We start from the raw sequence: 20,591 nt of genomic DNA on the forward strand, positions 1-20,591 counted from the left end.
AAAATACTTTTTTCTTTCAAATACACACCTCTTCCACCCCTCAAGAGAAATGAGTAGTGGTGAGCTGGATAACTCTACTAGATTCTTCTGTAACTGGGGAGAGGAGGGAAGAGGATTTCAGCCCACAGTCTGCTCCAGGTCATTTTTACCCTGTTTGTTTTCCTGAAAAAAATCCTTATAGTTTTGCTTGTGTGTGTTGTTTAAGCTGTATGTCCATCGTTAGTGTCTTTTGACTTCATTGGCTAGTTCAACTTGGTTTAGTAAGGAAACAGGTCTCAAAGACACTAGGTTTCTTTAAGACTCATATGATACGTTGTAAGCTGTCTAAAGAAAACACAACCTCTCAAAAACCCTCAGAGCAGAAAGTATGAAGCTGAAGTACAACCTCTCTCAATACAGAGAATCTGGCTGTGACAACTCAGCAGAGGGGTAACATTTTGGGAGAGTTTGCTCTTTCCTTGATCCTGAATTCAATTTTATGCCCTTATTTGTCCAAAAGTCACACCAATACCTATTTTCCTCACCACTGTAGATATGTGTATGCACGCTTGGTGAAAATCTTCCACATTTTGGGTTTTCTGACACAAATGGGCAATTCACAGGTGCTGCCTGTGTCCCTGGCAGCTTCACTGCTGTGTCGCAGACCTAAATTTGGTTAACTCTGTTTTGGACCATTTGCTTCAGGTTAACCTGCCCAACAGTGGGTCAGACAGTTTTGGAGCTGAGAATACATGGTCTACAAAGATGCCAGCTCTGTTCTTTGAACTCTGTGCCAGCATATCTAAGATGTGGATGTACACTAACAGTTGGACTTGGTGATCTTAAAGATCTTTTCCAACCTAGTTGATTCTATGATTCTGTGATTCTAATGTATCTTATTAAGTGCAGCCAGATGTCTCCTGAACAATTTGTCGGTATTATTCCTAAAACACAAGAGTTAGGTCTTGATTTCACCTGGGTTGCACACAGAATATGAAAACTATCAATAATGAATAATACCACATATCTAATAGACATAATTGAAATAGTAATTATCATCATAGCAGCAATAAACTGTTATTACTAGTATTATTAGCTCTGTGTCTGATAGCGTACTTTCTATTTGTAGGGTTCTACTTTAGAAAGAGTCAGTATCAGAATCCTCATTTTGCAAAATGGGAACCTGAAATACAGGCAGAATTAATTTGTTTTGAATAGATTTCTGGAAAACAAATTAAAAGTCTATCATAATCTGTCATATGTTTCTTCTAGTGAGCTATTTTATTGTCCATAGTGGTTTAAATTTAGTAGACCAAAATGTTTCCCTAGCATTTCCTTAATTACCTGACTGTTTTTTATATACTGAATGTAAGCACACTGGTAGCCACTAAGATTATCAAAGATAATTTCAGAAGTAAGCAGTCTTGACTAGAGTTTGGTCAACATATTGAAAATCAGGAAATCCTAGAATAAATGCATCACTGACCATGCCCATGTACTCTTTTTCTGACTCTTGTGATGAAAAACTGCATATAAACCAGGGACACACTTAGCCAGTATGCACAGCAGATTTTTCTCATGTCATAGGCCAGCTTTGTGTTTTGACGTGCCATGTAAAAATGTCCTGTGTTTTCATTAACATTTTAAAGGAAAGCCTTTACAGGATCATTTTTAGGAAATACACCTCAAGCAAAGTACTGTACAAGTGAGCAGTAAACCAGTGTTACACTGCCATTTAAAGGTGTTGACTTTTCATTATTCCAGTGGATTTCTGACTGCAGCTTTTAAACATGTTGACGTATTTAAATAATATATATATGTAGTGTGAGTATATATATATATGCATATATATATACACACACATATATGTATTTATGTAACAATATATATAGTGACCATCATAGTCAGCTAGTCATGTTGCCAACTGGAGTTTCTCCAGGCTTTTCAACTGGTTGGCATCTTTTGGCTGGTGCTGTTGATTTAGTAGATTTTTGTACTACGCTCCTGTTTATAAATTGTGACAGAAACTCCATGGCCACTTTTAAATATTTAAGGTCTTATGTCATAGAATCATAGAATGGTTTGGTTTGAACGGGCCTTAAAGATAAATCTAGTTCTAACCCCCCTGCCATGGGCAGAGACACCTTCCACTAGACCAGGTTGCTCAAATCCCCATCCAACCTGGCCTTGAACACTTCCAGGTATGGGGCATCCACAACTTCTCTGGACAACTTGTTCCAATGCCTCACCACCCTCACAGTGAAGAATTTCTTCCTAATGTCTAATCTAAATTTAACGTTCCCCTTCGTCCTATTCCTATGTGCCCTAGTAACAAGCCTCTCCAGCTTTCTTGTAGGCCCCTTTAGGTACTGGAAAGCCGCTCTAAGGTCTCCCCTGAGCCCTCACTTCCCCAGGGTGAGTAAGCTCAGCTCTCAGCCTGTCTTCATAGGAGATGTGCTCCAGCCCTCTGATCATCTTTGTGGCCCTCCTCTGCGCTCATTCCAACAGGTCCACATCCTTCTTGTGTTGAGGCCCCATAGCTGAATAGCAGAGTGCACAAGAGCAGAGTAGAGGGTGAGGAGAGGTCATCTCACTCGACCTGTTGGCCATATTCTTTTGATGCAGCCCAGCATATGGTTGTATTTTGGGGCTGCAAAATGTCCATTATACTAATAGTATCTGACATATAAAATATGCATAGTTTATATTTGTACTTGCACGTATCTTAGATGTTAGGCTTTGCATACCTATTTATGTAAAAAATTCAAAATTATAAAGTAAAATACTTCATAAAGTAAGGATATTTCTATATTATACTGTGCATACAGTGATTAAAGTACTTTGAGCTGTGTTTGCCATAGTCAGAGTACTTTAATCACTGTATTTTTTTTTTCTTGAAATCACTGATGATATTAGAGATGAAAGTCCCTCAGGAAGAAAACACAAATGCACAGAAAAATCACTTAAGTGGTAATTTTATTTTTGATTTACTAAAGTGTTTAAAAGTTATGTTAAGTGACTTGTAGCCAGTGCATCTAAAGATAATCCTGTGCTTTTTTAATCAAAGGGTGTTTTGCCACTTGTTATAGCTCTAAGATTCAACGCAACCTGGCATGAAGATTTGCGTTTTTCTTTTGCCATGAATCACTTTTAATCAAGCAAGGTTGAAGGAATATGCAGAGGCAAAATTTATTCCTAATGTCAGAATTAACACTACTACAATTTTTTATGGAAGACGTAAAGCATAATATATAAGGAAGTAATGTTTGGCCTAAATGAACCCAATTTATTGTCAACACTTCCGTGGTGGACTTCATCAGCAGTGCTTTTCTGTAACTCATACATTTCAGATTGCTTGCATGAGAAGTCACTGGAGGAGCAGCTCAGCTTTTACGGCTGATCTACTTTTTTTAATCCTCCAGGGTATTTGGATATGCATTCCCCATCCCTACAACCATATATATCTAAAAGGTGGTTTTAAGTCCTTTCAGCTAAGCATTGGATTTGAATGTGCTCATTAATTTAGATATTCAGATATCATAATATCAGATTAGCTGTAACTGCTTGCCCAAGTACCGGGTCCCTGTCTCACCGTCTTCAGTCTGAGTACAGTTTAAGCAGTAGAAAGGGCAGACTTCCCTGTCCTGCTGGTGGTTCCCTGCCATCACCAATGTGGCAGCACCAGTTACAGGTAGCCATATCATGCACTCCCTGGAAGGATCATCTGCAACTCAAAATCATTCCTCTAAGAGCACTCTAGCATCTTTTTTTGTTTCTGCCAAACCACAGTGATCATTCCAGAAGCTGGGTTGTGATTCACCCTTACACTAACAGACTGAGTTCATAACACAGAAAAGCAGCACACAGTACCTGAATGAAGGCAAATGCCAGACTTCTGTCACTGAATTCATACCAGACCATGCCCATAATCAGATCTTTTGTTTTGTTCTGTTTTAAAAATGTAAAAATATATCACACATTGAATCTTACCTTACTAGTTGGCCAGTGTGCTGTGTCCCCAACAGTTTCCAGACCCCAATTAACATCATAGAATCATAGAATAGTTAGGGTTGGAAAGGACCTTAAGATCATCTAGTTCCAGCCCCCCTTGGCATGCTCGCTGAATGTGCCAGTATCCAGAATCTGAGAGGCAGTTATGCAGAGCAACCCACTCACATATGTCAACCTCTATGCACTCAACTTGGCTGCTAGATTAAGTGACAGGCTGGGCTGGGTATTTTTTCAAATTCTGTTAGATGGTTGTAGCTTTGCACCCTGGCCATTGTGACAGGGTACTGCCTCTTCTAGACTTCTAAATGAGGTTTGCACTGAAGTTCATAGTAAGAAGTGAACAGCTTTAGGAAAGGCTGTATTTTACATAAATTTGGGGTTGTCTGCTTTGATGGCCTGGTGATGTTACAGAAACTGAGTTGTATTACCTGTGTCCCTACACTTTTGCAGGAGATAGTGATCACTGATTTCCTTAAAGTTCCACAAGTGGGATATATGCAGGCCTGAAAGGCATCCTACTGACCTGGATATCTCAGAAATTTACAGTTAATCAAAAATAAGCATTTGTTCTTTTCAGCTTAAGACCAATATGAATAATGAGATCTTCTTTACCTGCATTAGCATAGAACATAGAAAACTTACAATTTCTTTAGGAGATAAAATTTAAGGGAGGAAGGGGAGGGAACTTCCCCCTAATGCAAATAATTCTTTATCTGTGTAGTATAAGAAATGGTTTGTTAGTTTTTGTGGGAAGCAGTTGGTACAGGTCAGTGTCAGTAACAAAATAAATCATGTTGTTTGGCTCACTTCTCCCAAGACAGAGCAAAGAAAAGTCTAGGTTTTTTTGTTTCTATGGGAACCTCTGAAGTCTGCAACAGGAACCTGATTCCGTGGAATTCATACAATCCTCATGTAGACATTTCAGTTCAGTTACCACTACTAGCAGTTAACCATTGTTAGCATACCATCGAGAATTCAGTTAATCAGCTATCAGTTGGGTTTCCTTTTTTTTTTTTTTTCCCTCTCTTTTATTTCTCTGCTGCTTCCAAATGACTCAAAATTTCACAGACTCTTGCTCATCATCACTGCCTGATGTCTCTTCCTTTACTCTCAATCTTTTGGCCTAGATCCTTGCTGCTACAAACCAGTGTTGCTCCATAGTGTTCAGTAGAGCTGTGCTCATTTAATGTGACTTGAGTACATGACCACCCTCATTAGATGTCAGGCAAGCAATGTATTTAACAAACCTTGAGGTTTCTCAGGCTAAGTGTTTACATCCTCAGTTTGCATTAATGTGACATGCATACATTTGCATGTATTAATAGCATTGGCATATCTGAATAAAAAGAGTGATAATGTGTGGGTATTTTAGCATGTAAATTTTCTGAAGCATGGAGAATTCCATTTTGTATATGTGCAGGCACCTTTTTGTGGCTAAATGATAAGTAATAATTGCAACTTACAACGATAGCAGTAAGAGATAAAAATGTGCTAACTAAGATATCAGTGTTAATAGATAGTGTTTCATCTCAAGCATTCTTCTTATAGTTAAGACGCTATTTCTTTGGGTACCATCAAAGCCATATCAGTCAGTTATAGAGGGGAGGCTAGAAGCAGAGCTCTTCAGGGATTAGTCTTGTACTGTCCACCCTTACAGGGATATCGAGGTGTTCTCTTTCAGGAAGGAGTCAGCCACTCTTCAAAACTGAAGGCAGCACAGAAGTAGGAGGGAGTAGAAGTGGTTGATAATGACTGTGTCACTTTGGCCAAGTCAGTTCTAGCATAGCTCCTTCTTATTCCCTGTAGACAATCATTAACTCATCCAGCATTTGGATGAATTTCCAATGGAAGCCCTTCTTTTGACTAACTCTACTGATGTAATAGTTTCAGGTAAAGGTAAAACAACATTCTGCAAATCATAATGATTGACTTAATTTTTTGCAATTCCTTTGTAGGGAATAATTTTAAACTAATCTCTGCTCTGTGCTCCATTCGTAGCCACGGCTGTTTCCAGTGAACAGAATCCTGTTATTATCATAGCTGTGGTTGCTGTGGCAGGAACCATCATTCTGGTCTTCATGGTGTTTGGATTCATCATAGGGCGAAGGTATTGCATCGCATAAGCGTGTCTGACCCAAAAACTCTTGAAATGTAGTCTAACCTGGGATAGTACTTTGCAAAACTGAGATGAAAGTCATTTTTAGTAAGGACAATTTTGATTTAAATCCCATTTTCAATCATACAATTTGTCCTCTTACTTTGGCAAGACACACTTAAATCAAGATGTTCTTTTTGTCCTATGTAAATGTGCTGAAAAGGATCCCCTAGCAGGTTCTTTACCTGTACTCCTCAAAGTCCCTCTTTCTGTTCAGTTTTCTCACGTGGAGAAGTCTGACACTTTATCTGATCAGCCCTTAAATGACTTTGCATTCAAGAAAAAGAGGCACAGCAGTAAGTTTAAGAATAACCTCATGTAAAACACTATTCTGCTTTCAAGTTCTTTAATCTTCTCTTTCATCCATAGAAGCTTTTCAACAGAACTAGAATTTTCTCTTTAGGACCTGTCCCAACTGGTATGTGATACAAAAACCTTTTGATTGCAACTGTTCATGATTTATTTAAAACTCTGCTGTCAAGAGAATTATAACTGAAACTTACAAAGGACCTACAGCAGTTAGGTGCTCAGTGCCTGAAAATCCCAGCCTGAAGAACTGATGTTGTCAGGACTTTAGATGCAAGGAAGTAAATCTTTATTTACCAGTAAAGCCCTTGTCTTTCTTTTCAGGCATTGTGGATATAGTAAAGCTGATCAAGAAGGGGATGAAGAACTTTACTTTCATTGTAAGTGTTTTGCTTTTTTCCGCCTTTCAAAAATTCCCAACTGCAATAGTGTAGACAATACTAAAACATCACTCCATAAATGACAAAGCCATAAGAAATTAAAAAATGCTGTGTAAATAGCAGGTTGGAGGTTAAACACTGTACAAATGTGACCTACACAAAAAGAATGTGGATTAGAGTCAACATTGCTCATACAGACGGTTTTAATTTTATACATGCGTATGATACACTGCTGTTTTCATTCTTTTTTGTTCTCTCCTTTTGGTTGCTTTGAATGCATGTTTCACGCTGTCCTAATGATCCCTCGGAGGTTCAGTATTTGAGAGACATTTGGCTAAGTGACTATATGATTTTTACCTCAGGCAGACTTCAGACTGAGAAAGTCTGGGTCATTGCATCACCCTAACAGTAAAGCTTTTCTGCTCAAAAGCTGTCTTCTGCTACTGTGAATACTGTAGCAACAGTATTTACAAAACATAATGTCATTAAAAATAGAACACTTAATATGAGAAGAAAGGCTGCTTTCTAAAGAAAGTACTTCTTTACTGTTCTGTATTCTAGAATAACTTGCCCAGCTAAGAGTATCACCTAATGCCTCTCTTGTTAAAATCACAGCTACTGTCAAATTTGTGCAAGAACCTGGGAAAGTTCAATAAAATACATCTTTCTCAGGTAATGACAATTGAAAATATAAGGAGAAAAGAAGGCATATGCAAGAATAATTTCATTTTTATCAAAATACTGTTTAAAAAATGTTTTATTTTAGCCCTTTCTCATTTCAGTTGTAATATCATTTTGACACGAGAAATTAAAAATGTTTTGATTTCTTTTAGAATAAGTCATTAACATGGAAAGCATAGTAAAACTAAATTGCAAAATTATTTTGAGCAACCAAAATTGCAATACCGCATATTAGAATTAAATTGAATATAAATTCTGAAGCAGAAAACTGCTTGGGTTTCATCTTCGACCATACCTGATAAGTCTCATACCAGTAGAATTTGCCATTTAATCATGCTATGCTGTATGTAGCCTTTGTTGTCTACCAATAATTGCAGCTGTAGCTTAAATCCATCAGAATGGTTTGTCTTATTTTACATGTTAAAATAATGAGCTATTATCAGAATGTAATGTCACATGGAGAATGAAGTATCCACTAGTCACAAATTCATAGCATCTTCTCAATGTGTGACTCTTTAAATGAGTATAGCCAAAGCTCCACTCAAAATCAGATCAAGTTTCTGTTTTACCTTTCTGCCCTGAAAAAAAAAGAGATCAGCTGGAATTTGTTTGTGGTCCCTGAGTCTGGGTGTGCTGCTACCTAAATCGTTTAAATGCAGCAAGTATTAAACTGAGTAGTGACATCATTGTGGCTTTAGTCAGTCAATTCATAATCTGTGCAAGAAAGGTGGATAACAATAATTGGATAAGAATTATCTATCGTGCACCTTGCAGAGCAACTGATTTTAAAGAATTCATCAAAAATCTGATGTTACTTAAATGTTCCCATTCTGAGAGTGATGGATTTGAAATTTGGCTCTCATAGATGCATTATAAGCTTTTCACATGTTCAGAAGAGCTAGTGCTTTCACTTTTATAATCCCCTGTTATGTCCTTGAAGGAGAAGATCCATTACGTATTCTTGCATGTCAGTGTATTTGCAAAAGGAATGTGCTAGCTAAATAATTCTTTTTCTTGTCTCCATTATTGGTGACATTTTTTGTTTCAGTGAAAGTCTAAGTGAATTAATATGAAAGCTGCTACTTAATGAGTAATAGTTGATATAATAAATGGTGAGACTTTATAAGTGTTCATTTCCCTCATTTTACTTTCAAGAAATCTGGTTATACAGCAAATCAATCAGAAGAATTAGCATACACAGTCTTTTTAGAATTATAGCACCATATATAAGTCACTTTTTGCCAAGCTCGTATTTCATCATCTGTTAATTGAAGGTGTAGTTTTTAATTTTATTGGTTAAGCATGTGCAGAACAAGATCCAGTGCTGTGGTCATCAGGTTGGTCGCAGAGCTGTGAACGCCAGTTTGGTGTCCTTTTGCTCCATAAAATCATCACAAACATTTTTCTGTGCTGAGGTACCAGAGTGGATTTTCCAAAAACGTAACTTAAGACAAACACTTACTTAGCAAAAAAGCTTTAAAGTAACCATTTTTTTAAAGCATGTTTTAAAGCACTGTGTTTAGTAGAGTATCATATATCTCATTTCAGTCCCCCTCAAGTCTGTGTGACCTTAAGGTCTACACTTGAAGATACAAGTACAATAGAGGAGTTTAGTAAAGCAATTCAAATTTATATTGGTTTCCTCCTACCATTTTCTTCTAACAATGTCTTCAAATCCAGGCCAGCATTATTTCATGTTGGTATGCCAGGATAGCCTTGGCCTGTCAAAATGTTTTATGACAGCTTGAATAAAGAGCCGTCAGAGGCCCACTAGAGATTCACAAGGTTACCTCCAATCCAGGCCCTTTATCACAAACACAAGAGGATGGCCCCTTCTCCATCTCCCTGCCTGATAGCACTATTAGAGGAGGTTATCCTGTTGCTTTCTTCTAATTTTCTCTAGTCTTTTCAGGTTTTAAAAAATATTTATAATTTAAAAAAATTGTAGTATTATCAGTACAATTGGAAGAGCTATTTAAATACATAATATGGCAGATAACATCTGGGCAACATTTGAAATATTTTCTCTGGTAGTAAATCCATTAGATTACTCATACTATTTCTCTAGCTTTTTCTTTCTTATGAAGTTTGGGGTTTTTTGGTCAGTAATACGATACATGATTACTAAGCTATTTTTTAATATATTTTGAAATCTAAAGTATTTTGTGTTCAATTACAAGATTAAAAAGCAACCATAAATTATTTATTATGACTTCTGATCCTATTCTTGTATATCTGTACATCAATTAGCAGAGGACCATCCTTGCATTTTCATATTAATTCGCTGATTTAATTAAAGCTCAAGACTGTAATCCTTGTGAGCTGAATTTATTTCATAAAAATTGCTTCATTAATAGATTTCCAGGGCTGCTCTACTTTCACCAGAAGTTTCTTCCTCCACCAGAAGAGCAAAAAATAATTTTCCTGAATTAGCAGCAAACTAAGGGAAAAACTATGTGGTGGCTGGAGCACTTTGCTGCCTGAGTTGCACCAAGTCCTATAGTGGAGAAAGAGGGAGCAAAACCCAAGTTGCTGTATATTATTCGCTTAGGTGCTTGAGAGAGGGAATAATTGTGCCACAGAGCCCACTTTCCCTTCCTATGCCTTTACAAGTCAATTGCGTTTCTCATCTTCATATTTGAGTGCAAGAAACATACCTAAAGACAGAAATTCTAAGTGCTGTGAATAGTTTAACTTGGCTATTGCCACAGTCTGCAAACTGAAGTCGGTGGAGGAGCCTTTCAAATCCTGATAGATAACATAAAGAAATGCTGTTTGTGCTGTCCTTACACAGAAAAGAAAGTTTTATCTATCTCCTCTGCTAGTCTTATATCCCTTACCCTGCTTTATTTTTACTCCCATTCAACCATTGCATTTTATTTCACTGAACACTAGAGCACTACTTAACATTTATTACTTCTTTCACTTCAAGGTGCAGATTCAGATGCTAATGTTAGTAATTTTCAAAGATGGGATGTTGTATTTGTGTTGGCATGCTTGCAGATGATGCCTAAAACTAAGGTTGCTTCTCAGAGTGTCTTGAACTCAAGCAGTGTGGAAACGGGTTCAGTCTTCCAAAGTGCACTCTGCATAATGAAATTCCTGGGCTGACTGCACAAGAAGTGCCTTTGCTTCATCACAGTCATGCTTTCTTACATCATTACAGTTAAATTTCCAGGCACCAAAACCTACATTGACCCTGAAACCTACGAGGACCCAAATAGAGCTGTCCATCAATTCGCCAAGGAGCTAGATGCCTCTTGTATTAAAATTGAGCGTGTGATTGGTGCAGGTAAGGCTGCTGTGGCTTTCTGATTCAACTGTTCCATTTAGCCGGGATCGAAACTCATACATCATAATGACAGGCAAATAATTATACCTCAACTGTAGAACTTTTTGCATTTGCTAGAGTGGTTAAGAGCAATGAAGCTTCACCCACTTTGAAAATGTAAAAACAAACGAGGGAGGAAACAACAAAAAAGCAAATAAGTAAGTAAGTTAAGAGTCTTGCTTGACACTGGAAGTTTGTGGGTTTCTAATTCTGTATCTGCTATCAAAAATTTAATTAGAGGGAGGTGGGCAGTTTTGCTGCCTTCTGTTTATTTTTAGAGTAAAGGCGTTAGCATGAGTGCAAATTCTACTCTCTTTCTTTTTGCAAGAGGGCTTTTTGACCTCTGAATTTTGGTTCATGTGAGTAAGGAAAACAGGTTGCAGCACAAAATCTTAAATAGAGACCAGGAAGGTCTTGTTTCTGTATAACAAAACCTTCCCTAAGGTTGTTTTTTGTTCTACCATTTTTCTTTTTGATATTTTATGAATACAGAAAGTTATTGTTTAACTTCTCGTGACTGATTGCAATTGCGCCAGCATTACATTGCTTTTCTTCCTCTTGAACTGTCTACCACCTACTTAAGCCATGGTGTTCATGCTCTAAAAAAGCAGTTTCATTTGTTTGCATTAATAAGAGATGTGACATTTTTATTGCACTACTCCATGTAGTGAAATTAAGTTTCTGTGGGTAAGAAAAATATCACATACTTTGGATTCCTGGAGGAAATGTTCTTTTGCTTTCCTGTTGTTTCATAAAAGTATTAGTAGAATAATTTTCAAATCACCCTGTAGATTGTCATGCACTGTAAATTACATATTGTGGTATTATTTAAAAAGAGAAGAAATATCTCTAAAATAAGCTGGTTTACATTTAAAAAATCTTCACATTTAGAATTCACAATGCCTCTTTAACCTCACTCATGTTGAATCGTGTCTTAATCACGTGGAACTGCTGAAATTAACAACACTGCTGAGCAAATTATTCCATCAGATGAGTAAGAGCATAAGAATCCAGCCCTTACTAACTAGTAATTTTTGTGATGCTGCAATGGCAGCATCTCTTCTGATAAATACACAAAATGCAAGTTCTACATTCAGGATTAGCATAGAAAAATCACTGAGCTGTGTATTTTTATTTAAGTTTAAAACCTATCTGCATAGCAACAGTTCATAGCACAAAGATATATTCAGCTGGACTTTGCCAGCTCTGTCCGAGCAAAATGCTGAAAATGCTTCATTTGGAGAGTATACAGTTTAAAATATATTCTTGCTGTTATGACAGACTAATTCCAGAATGTTAATTTTGTTGGCTGCAAATGAATTTATTCTTGATTTTAATAACTGATAGCAAAAAAAAAAAAAAAAAACGCACCAAAACCCAATGTGTCAGTAATCATTCTGAAGAAAGTTAATTACAAGTGCTGTGGTGAAACGATATAATATGTGGGGTTTAGCTGTGGCTTTAACCTGTTAATGTGGTTAACAAACAGGAGTGAAATTGAACAGGAACAACAGAAAGTTAGGCCCAAAGAAGCAGCTGAAACTCATACATCAAAGAAGAATATGGAATTTCTGCTAGTGACTGCACCAGAAAAGCCACTTAGCAGTCTCAGTATGCATCAGCAATGCTGGTCACATCAACTATTGAGTAGTGCCATGTCTGCCTCAGACAAACAGGGTGCAAGTATGCTTATGCTCAATTTGCATGAGGGATATGTGCTTTCCTTGCCAATATTTTAATTACCATCCTGCTGCGGCCAACTGTCAGGTACAGAATATGGTGTCCACTGTTTTAACTCCTTGTTCCTACCGCACGTCCTTTGTTTTAGCTTCTTCCTTGTTGACATGCAGAGGTAGTGGCTGTGTGACTGTGCAGTATTCTCACTCTTGTCATGTTTTCTGGATCATTTTTGAGCATCATTTCAGCTGAATAGATTCTTTTCTTAGGAATAAAAGTAGCTCATTGGCTAGCATCATGGCCTGAAATGCATAACATACAAATTCAGATTTCTGGTTTGCCTAAGTGTGAGTGATCTGCTTTTGGAATTCAATCAAAATCAGATCACAGAGAGCTGGAAAGGAGTTAAGCCTTAGTTTCTCTATGCCAAATATCCTAATTACCTGTCTTTGAAGTGTCACATACAGACACTTATACTCGCGTTTTCTTTTCATTGTGGAACAAAAACAATTTTGGAAGGTACTGCTAGAGAAAATTTTTATCCTTTAGTAAGTTCTTCTGCCAAGGAGCTGTGAGTACAATGAGTGGTGAATTCATTAATAGTCATACATATTGCTAATTAAGTGCAGGAGGGAAGTTAAGGCACCAAGCTAAAGGCATGAGAAGCTAGTTCTTATGTATGTAGCAGCTATGCCTCCTGCTGCTCATAGCTGTGATGGGTATTCAGACCACAACTCCAGTGTCCAAGGATGGTTGAGGGTAAGGCCTCACCTGTGCAGGCAAGAACACTCATACTCTGTCTGGCCAATTAGCTCACACGCAGTATGGTGTTAACCGAGGTATATGGAGTGAAATTGGAGTCTAACCTGAATTCAGCTAGCATAGAACATGAGGGAGAGGAATTTGATTCTGTATGCAATCATCTCCTTGCTGAGTGGAGGTTTGGCCAAACAAGTCAGTTGGAAATGGTAAGGTCTGATCAAAGTTATACCCTTCTGGCTGAAGAACTGAGAAGCTGAAGCCCGGGTACTTTCTTTTCCTTCTCTAAGCTCTGCTGTTGAGGGTGGCAGGAGAAAAGTGTTGGAACCAGTGATGGTGTCCTAAACAAGATTTCACAGAACTCATCCATTAGACCACTTCAACGTGTACCTCTTCAAGCATTCAGCCTCATTTCCAAGCATACCTTTATAGCCAGCCAGATGCCTTGCCATAGTGTATGTGCATTTAAGTCCTGATCCCACCAGGTTTCTCAGGGCCTCAGCCTACATCCCAAAGGGATTCTCTAATCAACTCACTGTGTTAGTCTTTCCTAATTCAGTCATTTTTTTTTCAGTACTTACCATAAAACATGTCTTGGGTGTAGGTCTGTCAGCATACTTATGTATGCTCAATAGCTTAAAGTTAAGGCACTCCACAGGTATGCAGGAGATAAATTTAAAACTTTATTTGCTTTGGAGGAGGGACTTGGATCTACATCTCTCATACTCCAGATAAATTTGCAAAGTGCCAGGTTATTAAATATTTTTTGATTAATCTGTCTTTTTAAAGAGAATGTTCCACTTTATTCAGTAGAAGATATGTTGCTACGCTTTTCTCCTATATGTCCCAAGAGATTTTATTTCATGGATACAGATAAGAGGGGGGCGGGGCAGGGGCTCTCTTTCTTTCTCTGCTGACATGGCTGGGACAATCCTTAAATCTTCCACAATCTTAATAATAGTGAGGTAGATGTATTGCCATTCAGGTCCACATCTCACATGCTTCATCCTCTTTCCTGTCTGATTACTTCTCTCAGAAATTATGACTGTAGGGGCGGGATTTTTGGTATTTTTGCAGGCTGCTCGGTCATTTTTTTCATATGATTCTTCAAGTTCCAATTGTCTGTTAGTTTAGAACCCTTTACAAACTTTCAGCATTTGCTTGTGTTTGTTTAATGTAACAAGTCTCACCTTTAATTTCATAATCTGCAAAGTAAATTATCCTGCTTGAAGGTAATAATGTAGTGCTTCATTTAACACCATAATGATGTTAAATTAAAAGCAGCTCTGAAAGACCTTCATTTTGAAATGGAAAAAAAAAAAAAATCAGATCTAAAGACAGTATGGAAACCATGTAGAATAGAATGACATTTTCACTTAGAAATTATATTGCTTTTTCTGTAATAGTATTTTCTTATGAAAGCCACTTCACTTTTATTTCCTGGTTTTTGAAAAAAAAAAAGAAGGTAAGAAATTACTAACAAGTCTTTTAAAAGATTCAAAAAACAGTCCTCTAGATTAGTTTAACCTGAAGTGTTTACTCTGTAAGGTACTTAGTCAGCAATTTATTTAAAGCACGTGCCTGTCTTTCTGTTCCTAAGTAATCCATCTCAAATATGAACATCACATTTAAAGTTTAAACACATGCTTAGGTGTCTAGTTGAATCAAGGCCTAAAAAGAATATTGATATTAGAGTAATTCAGATTTGGTCTAATCCATTTTAGGAGAGTTTGGTGAAGTCTGCAGCGGGCGTCTGAAACTTCCTGGCAAGAGAGATGTTGCAGTAGCCATAAAAACTTTGAAAGTTGGCTACACTGAAAAGCAAAGGAGAGATTTCCTGTGTGAAGCAAGCATCATGGGCCAGTTTGACCACCCCAACGTTGTTCACTTAGAAGGGGTTGTTACGAGAGGTAAGCAGCATATCAATCTGTCAGTCAAATAACAGCCTAATGACAGAAATCACTTTAGCTTATTCGTTGTCAAAGATTTTAGGGACCTGGACCTGGGGGTCCTGGTGGATAGGAGGATGACCATGAGCCAGCAATGTGCTCTTGTGGCCATGAAGGCAAATGGCATCTTAGGGTGCATTAGAAAGGGAGTGGTTAATAGGTCAAGAGAGGTTCTCCTCCCCCTCTACTCAGCCTTGGTGAGGCCGCATCTGGAATATTGCGTCCAGTTCTGGGCCCCTCTGTTCAAGAAGGACAGGGAATTGCTTGAAGGAGTCCAGCGCAGAGCCACAAAGATGATTAAGGGAGTGGAACATCTCCCTTATGAGGAGAGGCTGAGGGAGCTGGGTCTCTTTAGCTTGGAGAAGAGGAGACTGAGGGGTGACCTCATCAATGTTTACAAATATGTAAAGGGTAGGTGTCAGGATGATGGAGCTAGGCTTTTTTCAGTGATATCCAGTGATAGGACATGGGGCAATGGGTGTAAACTGGAACATAGGAAGTTCCACGTTAACATCAGGAAGAACTTCTTTACTGTAAGAGTGACAGAGCACTGGAACAGGTTGCCCAGGGGGGTTGTGGAGTCTCCTACACTGGAGATATTCAAGGCCCGCCTGGACAAGTTCCTGTGTGATGTACTGTAGGTTACCCTGCTCTTGCAGGGGGGTTGGACTAGATGATCTTTTTAGGTCCCTTCCAACCCTTGGGATTCTGTGATTCAAATTATAAACAGGCTGCACACTCCTAGTGGATTTTCTCCTGATGTGTAGCTAACTGAAACAACAATTACTTTATGCTACAACCTGAGGAAAAAATTAAGATGCACGCATGATTAAAAGATGAAGTACTTTGAACTCGTATTTTTCTAGTTTCATTTACCCTCAAACACCATGCAGAGAGATAAGGTTTCGTATGTCCTTTCATATTATCTGAAGTGTCATTATTCCAGAGTCCTGTTCACACAATAGGAGTTAGGAGAGCACACTGACATTTTGATTTTTGTGGTTTAATTTTGTGAATCGTGACCAAGTTCCATGCAGACATATAAGAACTTATTAGAGCTCAGTAACAGTGCTAGAGGCCTCAGAAATGTTCGCTGTCTCAGTGATTCAGTTCTTCAAAAGAATAATGTCTGTTTTTTAACAAAAGGCACTCCATTTGTGTTACAGTTTCTCAAACAAAATGTCTTCTTTTCTTTCAGGGAAACCAGTCATGATTGTAATAGAATACATGGAGAATGGGGCCTTAGATGCATTTCTTAGGGTGAGTACAAAACTGAAAGCATATAAACATTTTAAGTGAGCTATATGTATATTATTATACATAATCACTTAAAAATACAGTTTTACATATGTGCATATATATATGTATACATGCATGATATATAATTAAAACTGTTTTCAGGCTGAAATGGAGCTTTACAAATGCTAGCACTTCTCTACATTATTTCAATAAAACCAGATCAGAAATGAGAGGAACAAAGAGGATCACATGAGAACAGTCTAGGAATTTGAGTGATTTAATTTGGCATAGACATGGTGGTTTTATTATTGCACCAGCTGAACTTAAAATCACTGATACCTGAAGACTTTTGGGAGCAGAATTTTGTGTCGGGATGGTGGAAATCATCATACAAGAATTCTTAAATAAACTATGGTTGTGTTTAAGAGAAAAAGGAAAAAGAAATGCAAATTCACAAATATTTAACATTTTTTGAGTGTGTGTTCTGAACTGGCTAATTCTAACTCCTTACCGTGTGTACAAGACAGTGCAAGATGATGCATAAATGCTCTATAGAGAACAGAAAACTTATGTTTGTTTGATAAACTCTGAACTATGAATAAAATTATCAGTAGCTAGGGTTCCAAAAGGAGATAGTTCTTATTTTCTTGATACAAATAATTATGCTGAGAGTTGGAGAGCAGAGGCAAACTAAAGACCTGAGCATCAGGTAATCTCTGTTCAAAAAGACTTGCCAGGACTTGGCCAGAAATTTATAGTGATTAGCAAGTTTTGTTACTTCTAGTACATTAACTACTCACACATTTCTTAACTAAATATACTGCTTTGTCTCTGAAGAAAATAAAACTTGTGTTTGAAGTGAGTTTCTTTGCCCCAGGATGAATTGCCACAGAAGCAGTGAATAAGTAGAAAGCTGAAGTTGTAAAACTGATTCTTATTTCTCTTCTCAGCTATACTAACAAGAATTGCTGCTCCTTTCTTACCTCCAGAAACATGATGGGCAATTTACAGTCATTCAGCTAGTGGGAATGTTGAGAGGAATTGCTGCTGGAATGAGATATTTGGCCGATATGGGATATGTGCACAGGGATCTTGCAGCACGCAACATTCTTGTCAACAGCAACCTTGTTTGTAAAGTGTCAGACTTTGGCCTTTCCAGAGTTATAGAAGATGATCCAGAAGCCGTCTACACTACTACCGTAAGAGAAATTGATGGGTTTTGATACTTTTGTGATGTGTTTATTCAGAAGAAGCATAACTTCTGGAGTGTATAGATGAGAGAAATATATCAATCGGTTGAGAAATGTTAATCAGTCTAAAGGAAAAGAGTCTTTGCAGAAATATGACTCTAATTAGGGATTGATATTTTTGCAAGAACATAAATTTTTTTTTTGGTAAAATTCTAAAACTTTCGCCCATTATCTTCATTATTCCCTTCTTCATAATTTTCTGTTTGGACAAACACAGAAGTTTTACCCAGAAAAAAAATAATAATCTCATTTATTAGTCAGTTAAAATATTTGTAGGCTGTTGCTGCTTTTAAGGTTATGTTTTATCTCACCGAAATGTTGACTAATTTGAGGCTAGACTGTGACAAAGCTCAAATTCTGCATCTTCCCTTGCTTTTGGGTGGGGTGCTTTTCTTAAATAAGCATTCACTGGGCACAATATGCTCTTTATTGTTTTGTTGAGCCAGCTTGACTTTCCCACCTGTGGGGCCTTGCTGTACCTATTTTCTCATGCTGAGGGAAGGAGGGGCCCCTGGAATCTGCTCCGACAGGCACAGGGATCCAAAAAAAAACGCAGCCCCATTCATGGCTGTCACTCCTGCTGCTTGGCATTAAGTGGGATCCTGGTTAAAAAATGTCAGGCCGAGATTTCAAAGGAGCCACATGACAACTCAATGGGATTTATATGCACAGGATGACATTCTCCTCACCTAACTCAGACAGTGAAGAGTTAAACAACTAGTGTAAATCAGACATCTAAGCAGCCTTTGAAAATCAGTGGAGGGATAAGCACTTCCAGAAAAATGCATCCAGCTTAGCTTAGACAGGTATCTAACTTTCTTTGGTCCAAGTGTTTTCAGAGCCTAAACTTCCTTAGACTCGTTTGAAAATTCTGCAAATGGCAACTATAGCATATGATATAAGTGCTGCTTTTGATGTTGATGGAAGTAATTACAAATGCACTCTATGGAAGATGATACAGAAATTTTGTGGAGGAACCTAATGAGGGGAAGACCCTAGGAGCAGGGTCCTAGGTGCAGGACTCTGCACACAACAAGTTCATGTGCAGGGTCATGCACCTAAGGAGGAATAACCCCATGCACCAGTACAGGCTAGGGGCTGAGGTGTTGCAGAGCAGCTCTGTGGAGAAGGACCTGTCAGTTCTGGTGGTCAGCATGTTAACCATGAGCCAGCAATGTGTCCTTGTGGCCAAAAACGCCAGTGGTATCTTAGGGTGCATTAGGAAGATGTTGCCAGCAGGGTGAGAGAAGTTATCCTCTCCTTAAGCTCTGCCCTGGTGAGGCCACATCTGGAGTCCTGTGTCCAGTTCTGTTCTCCCCAGTTCAAGAAAGACATGGAACTACTCGAGACAGTGCAGTGGAAAGCTACTAGAGTGATTAGAGGACTGGAGTATCTCTCTTAGGAGGAAACACTGATTGTGCTGGGCCTGTTTAGCCTGTAAAAGAGATGACTGGGACAGGATCTTACGAATGCATACAAATATCATAAGGGCAGGTGTCAAGAGGATGAGGCCAGACTCTTTTCAGTGGTGCCCAGTGACAGGATGAGGAGCAATGGGGCACAGGCCAAAACACAGGAAGTTTAATTTGAATATGAGGAAAAACTTATTTACTTTGAGGATGACAGAGCACTGGAAAAAGCTGCCCAGAGTGGCTGTGGAGTCTCCTTCTCTGTAGATATTCAGAAACCACCTGGATGTGATGCTGTGCAGCCTGCAGTAGGTGAAACTGCTTTAACCTGCCACAAGCAAACCTGCTTTAGCAGCAGGGTTGGACTCAGTGATCTCCAGAGGTGCCTTCAAATCCCAGCCATTCTATGATTCTGTGGTTCTGTAAAAACGAAAATTGTCTTCTTTTCTTTTCTATTTTTTTTTTTTTTTTTTTTAATAGGGTGGAAAAATTCCAGTGAGATGGACAGCTCCAGAGGCCATCCAGTATCGCAAATTTACATCAGCAAGTGATGTGTGGAGTTATGGAATAGTTATGTGGGAAGTAATGTCCTATGGAGAACGGCCTTACTGGGACATGTCAAATCAAGATGTAGGTTGTATGTTGCCTATTTGTGAGCATGTGTACAGGTTAGAAAAACAAAAATTACATATTATAAACACATGCATATTTTTTCACTATATATGCATAAAATGTTGGTTTTGAAATAAGATTTATTGAAATAAGTGTAGGGTTCTAACATAATGAAGAAGTTACAAAGCTTTCACTTTTTACCTGTATCTCTAAATCAACATCAAAGTTGAAATAAAAGAAGATAAAAGTGTAAATGATGAGTCAGTTTGGCACAGTGCAAAATTGTTAATATTTGACAGGTCTCAGTGTCAAAGATTTCATGGACTGTCAAAATATGGGCAAACAAGTCCTTGGGGCAGAGAAAGAGAAATATTTACATTCCCTAGACACCCAGTAGAATTTCATTTCTTTTGACACCTTCCTTCTGTACCAGACTCAAACATAAAAGAAGTCTGACAGGAATATAAGATGCCTCAAAGGCAAACTTTACCTATCTTTCAGGGAACAGTAAGGAAGAACTTTTAAATAGAGGAGAAATTTTAGTATCTTCATGCTGCTTCTTGGATTTTGAAAAGTATTTTCTCTTTTGAAAACTTCAAGGAAAGCACATGACAGAACCTTTTTCGTAAAATAGATAATTAGCAGTTCTTGCAGTTTTTGTGTCTTTTTAGAATCTTACATATTAATCTTCAATAGCACCTAATAAAAAGATGCGTCACTTGCTTGGTAAAGTAATTTAAAATATTCCTGTAAACTGTGATCTTCAAGCGTGTCCTCCCAAAATATATACACATCCTACCAATCCCATAGATAAATCAATCATTCAAAAATATAGAATCATCTTATGATTAGT

The 20,591-nt window shown here is 37.9% G+C and overlaps 1 protein-coding gene across 5 annotated transcripts in view; it reads left to right on the forward strand.

The window, feature by feature from the left end:
* Positions 1–20,591, forward strand: part of EPHA7 (EPH receptor A7) — a 167,766-nt gene that overhangs the window by 129,546 nt on the left and 17,629 nt on the right. For 4 of the 5 annotated variants that reach the window (XM_065681215.1, XM_065681212.1, XM_065681210.1 and 1 more), the window contains 7 exons: positions 5,989–6,097; positions 6,776–6,831; positions 10,679–10,804; positions 15,004–15,189; positions 16,427–16,488; positions 17,457–17,666; positions 19,607–19,756. In XM_065681215.1, the coding sequence (XP_065537287.1) occupies positions 5,989–6,097; positions 6,776–6,831; positions 10,679–10,804; positions 15,004–15,189; positions 16,427–16,488; positions 17,457–17,666; positions 19,607–19,756 (899 nt within the window). The remainder of the gene's footprint in view (positions 1–5,988; positions 6,098–6,775; positions 6,832–10,678; positions 10,805–15,003; positions 15,190–16,426; positions 16,489–17,456; positions 17,667–19,606; positions 19,757–20,591) is intronic. The other variant, XM_065681211.1, reaches the window with a different exon arrangement.

The sequence above is a fragment of the Lathamus discolor genome, chromosome 5 (genome assembly GCF_037157495.1).
Source record: "Lathamus discolor isolate bLatDis1 chromosome 5, bLatDis1.hap1, whole genome shotgun sequence".
Taxonomy (NCBI): domain Eukaryota; kingdom Metazoa; phylum Chordata; class Aves; order Psittaciformes; family Psittacidae; genus Lathamus; species Lathamus discolor.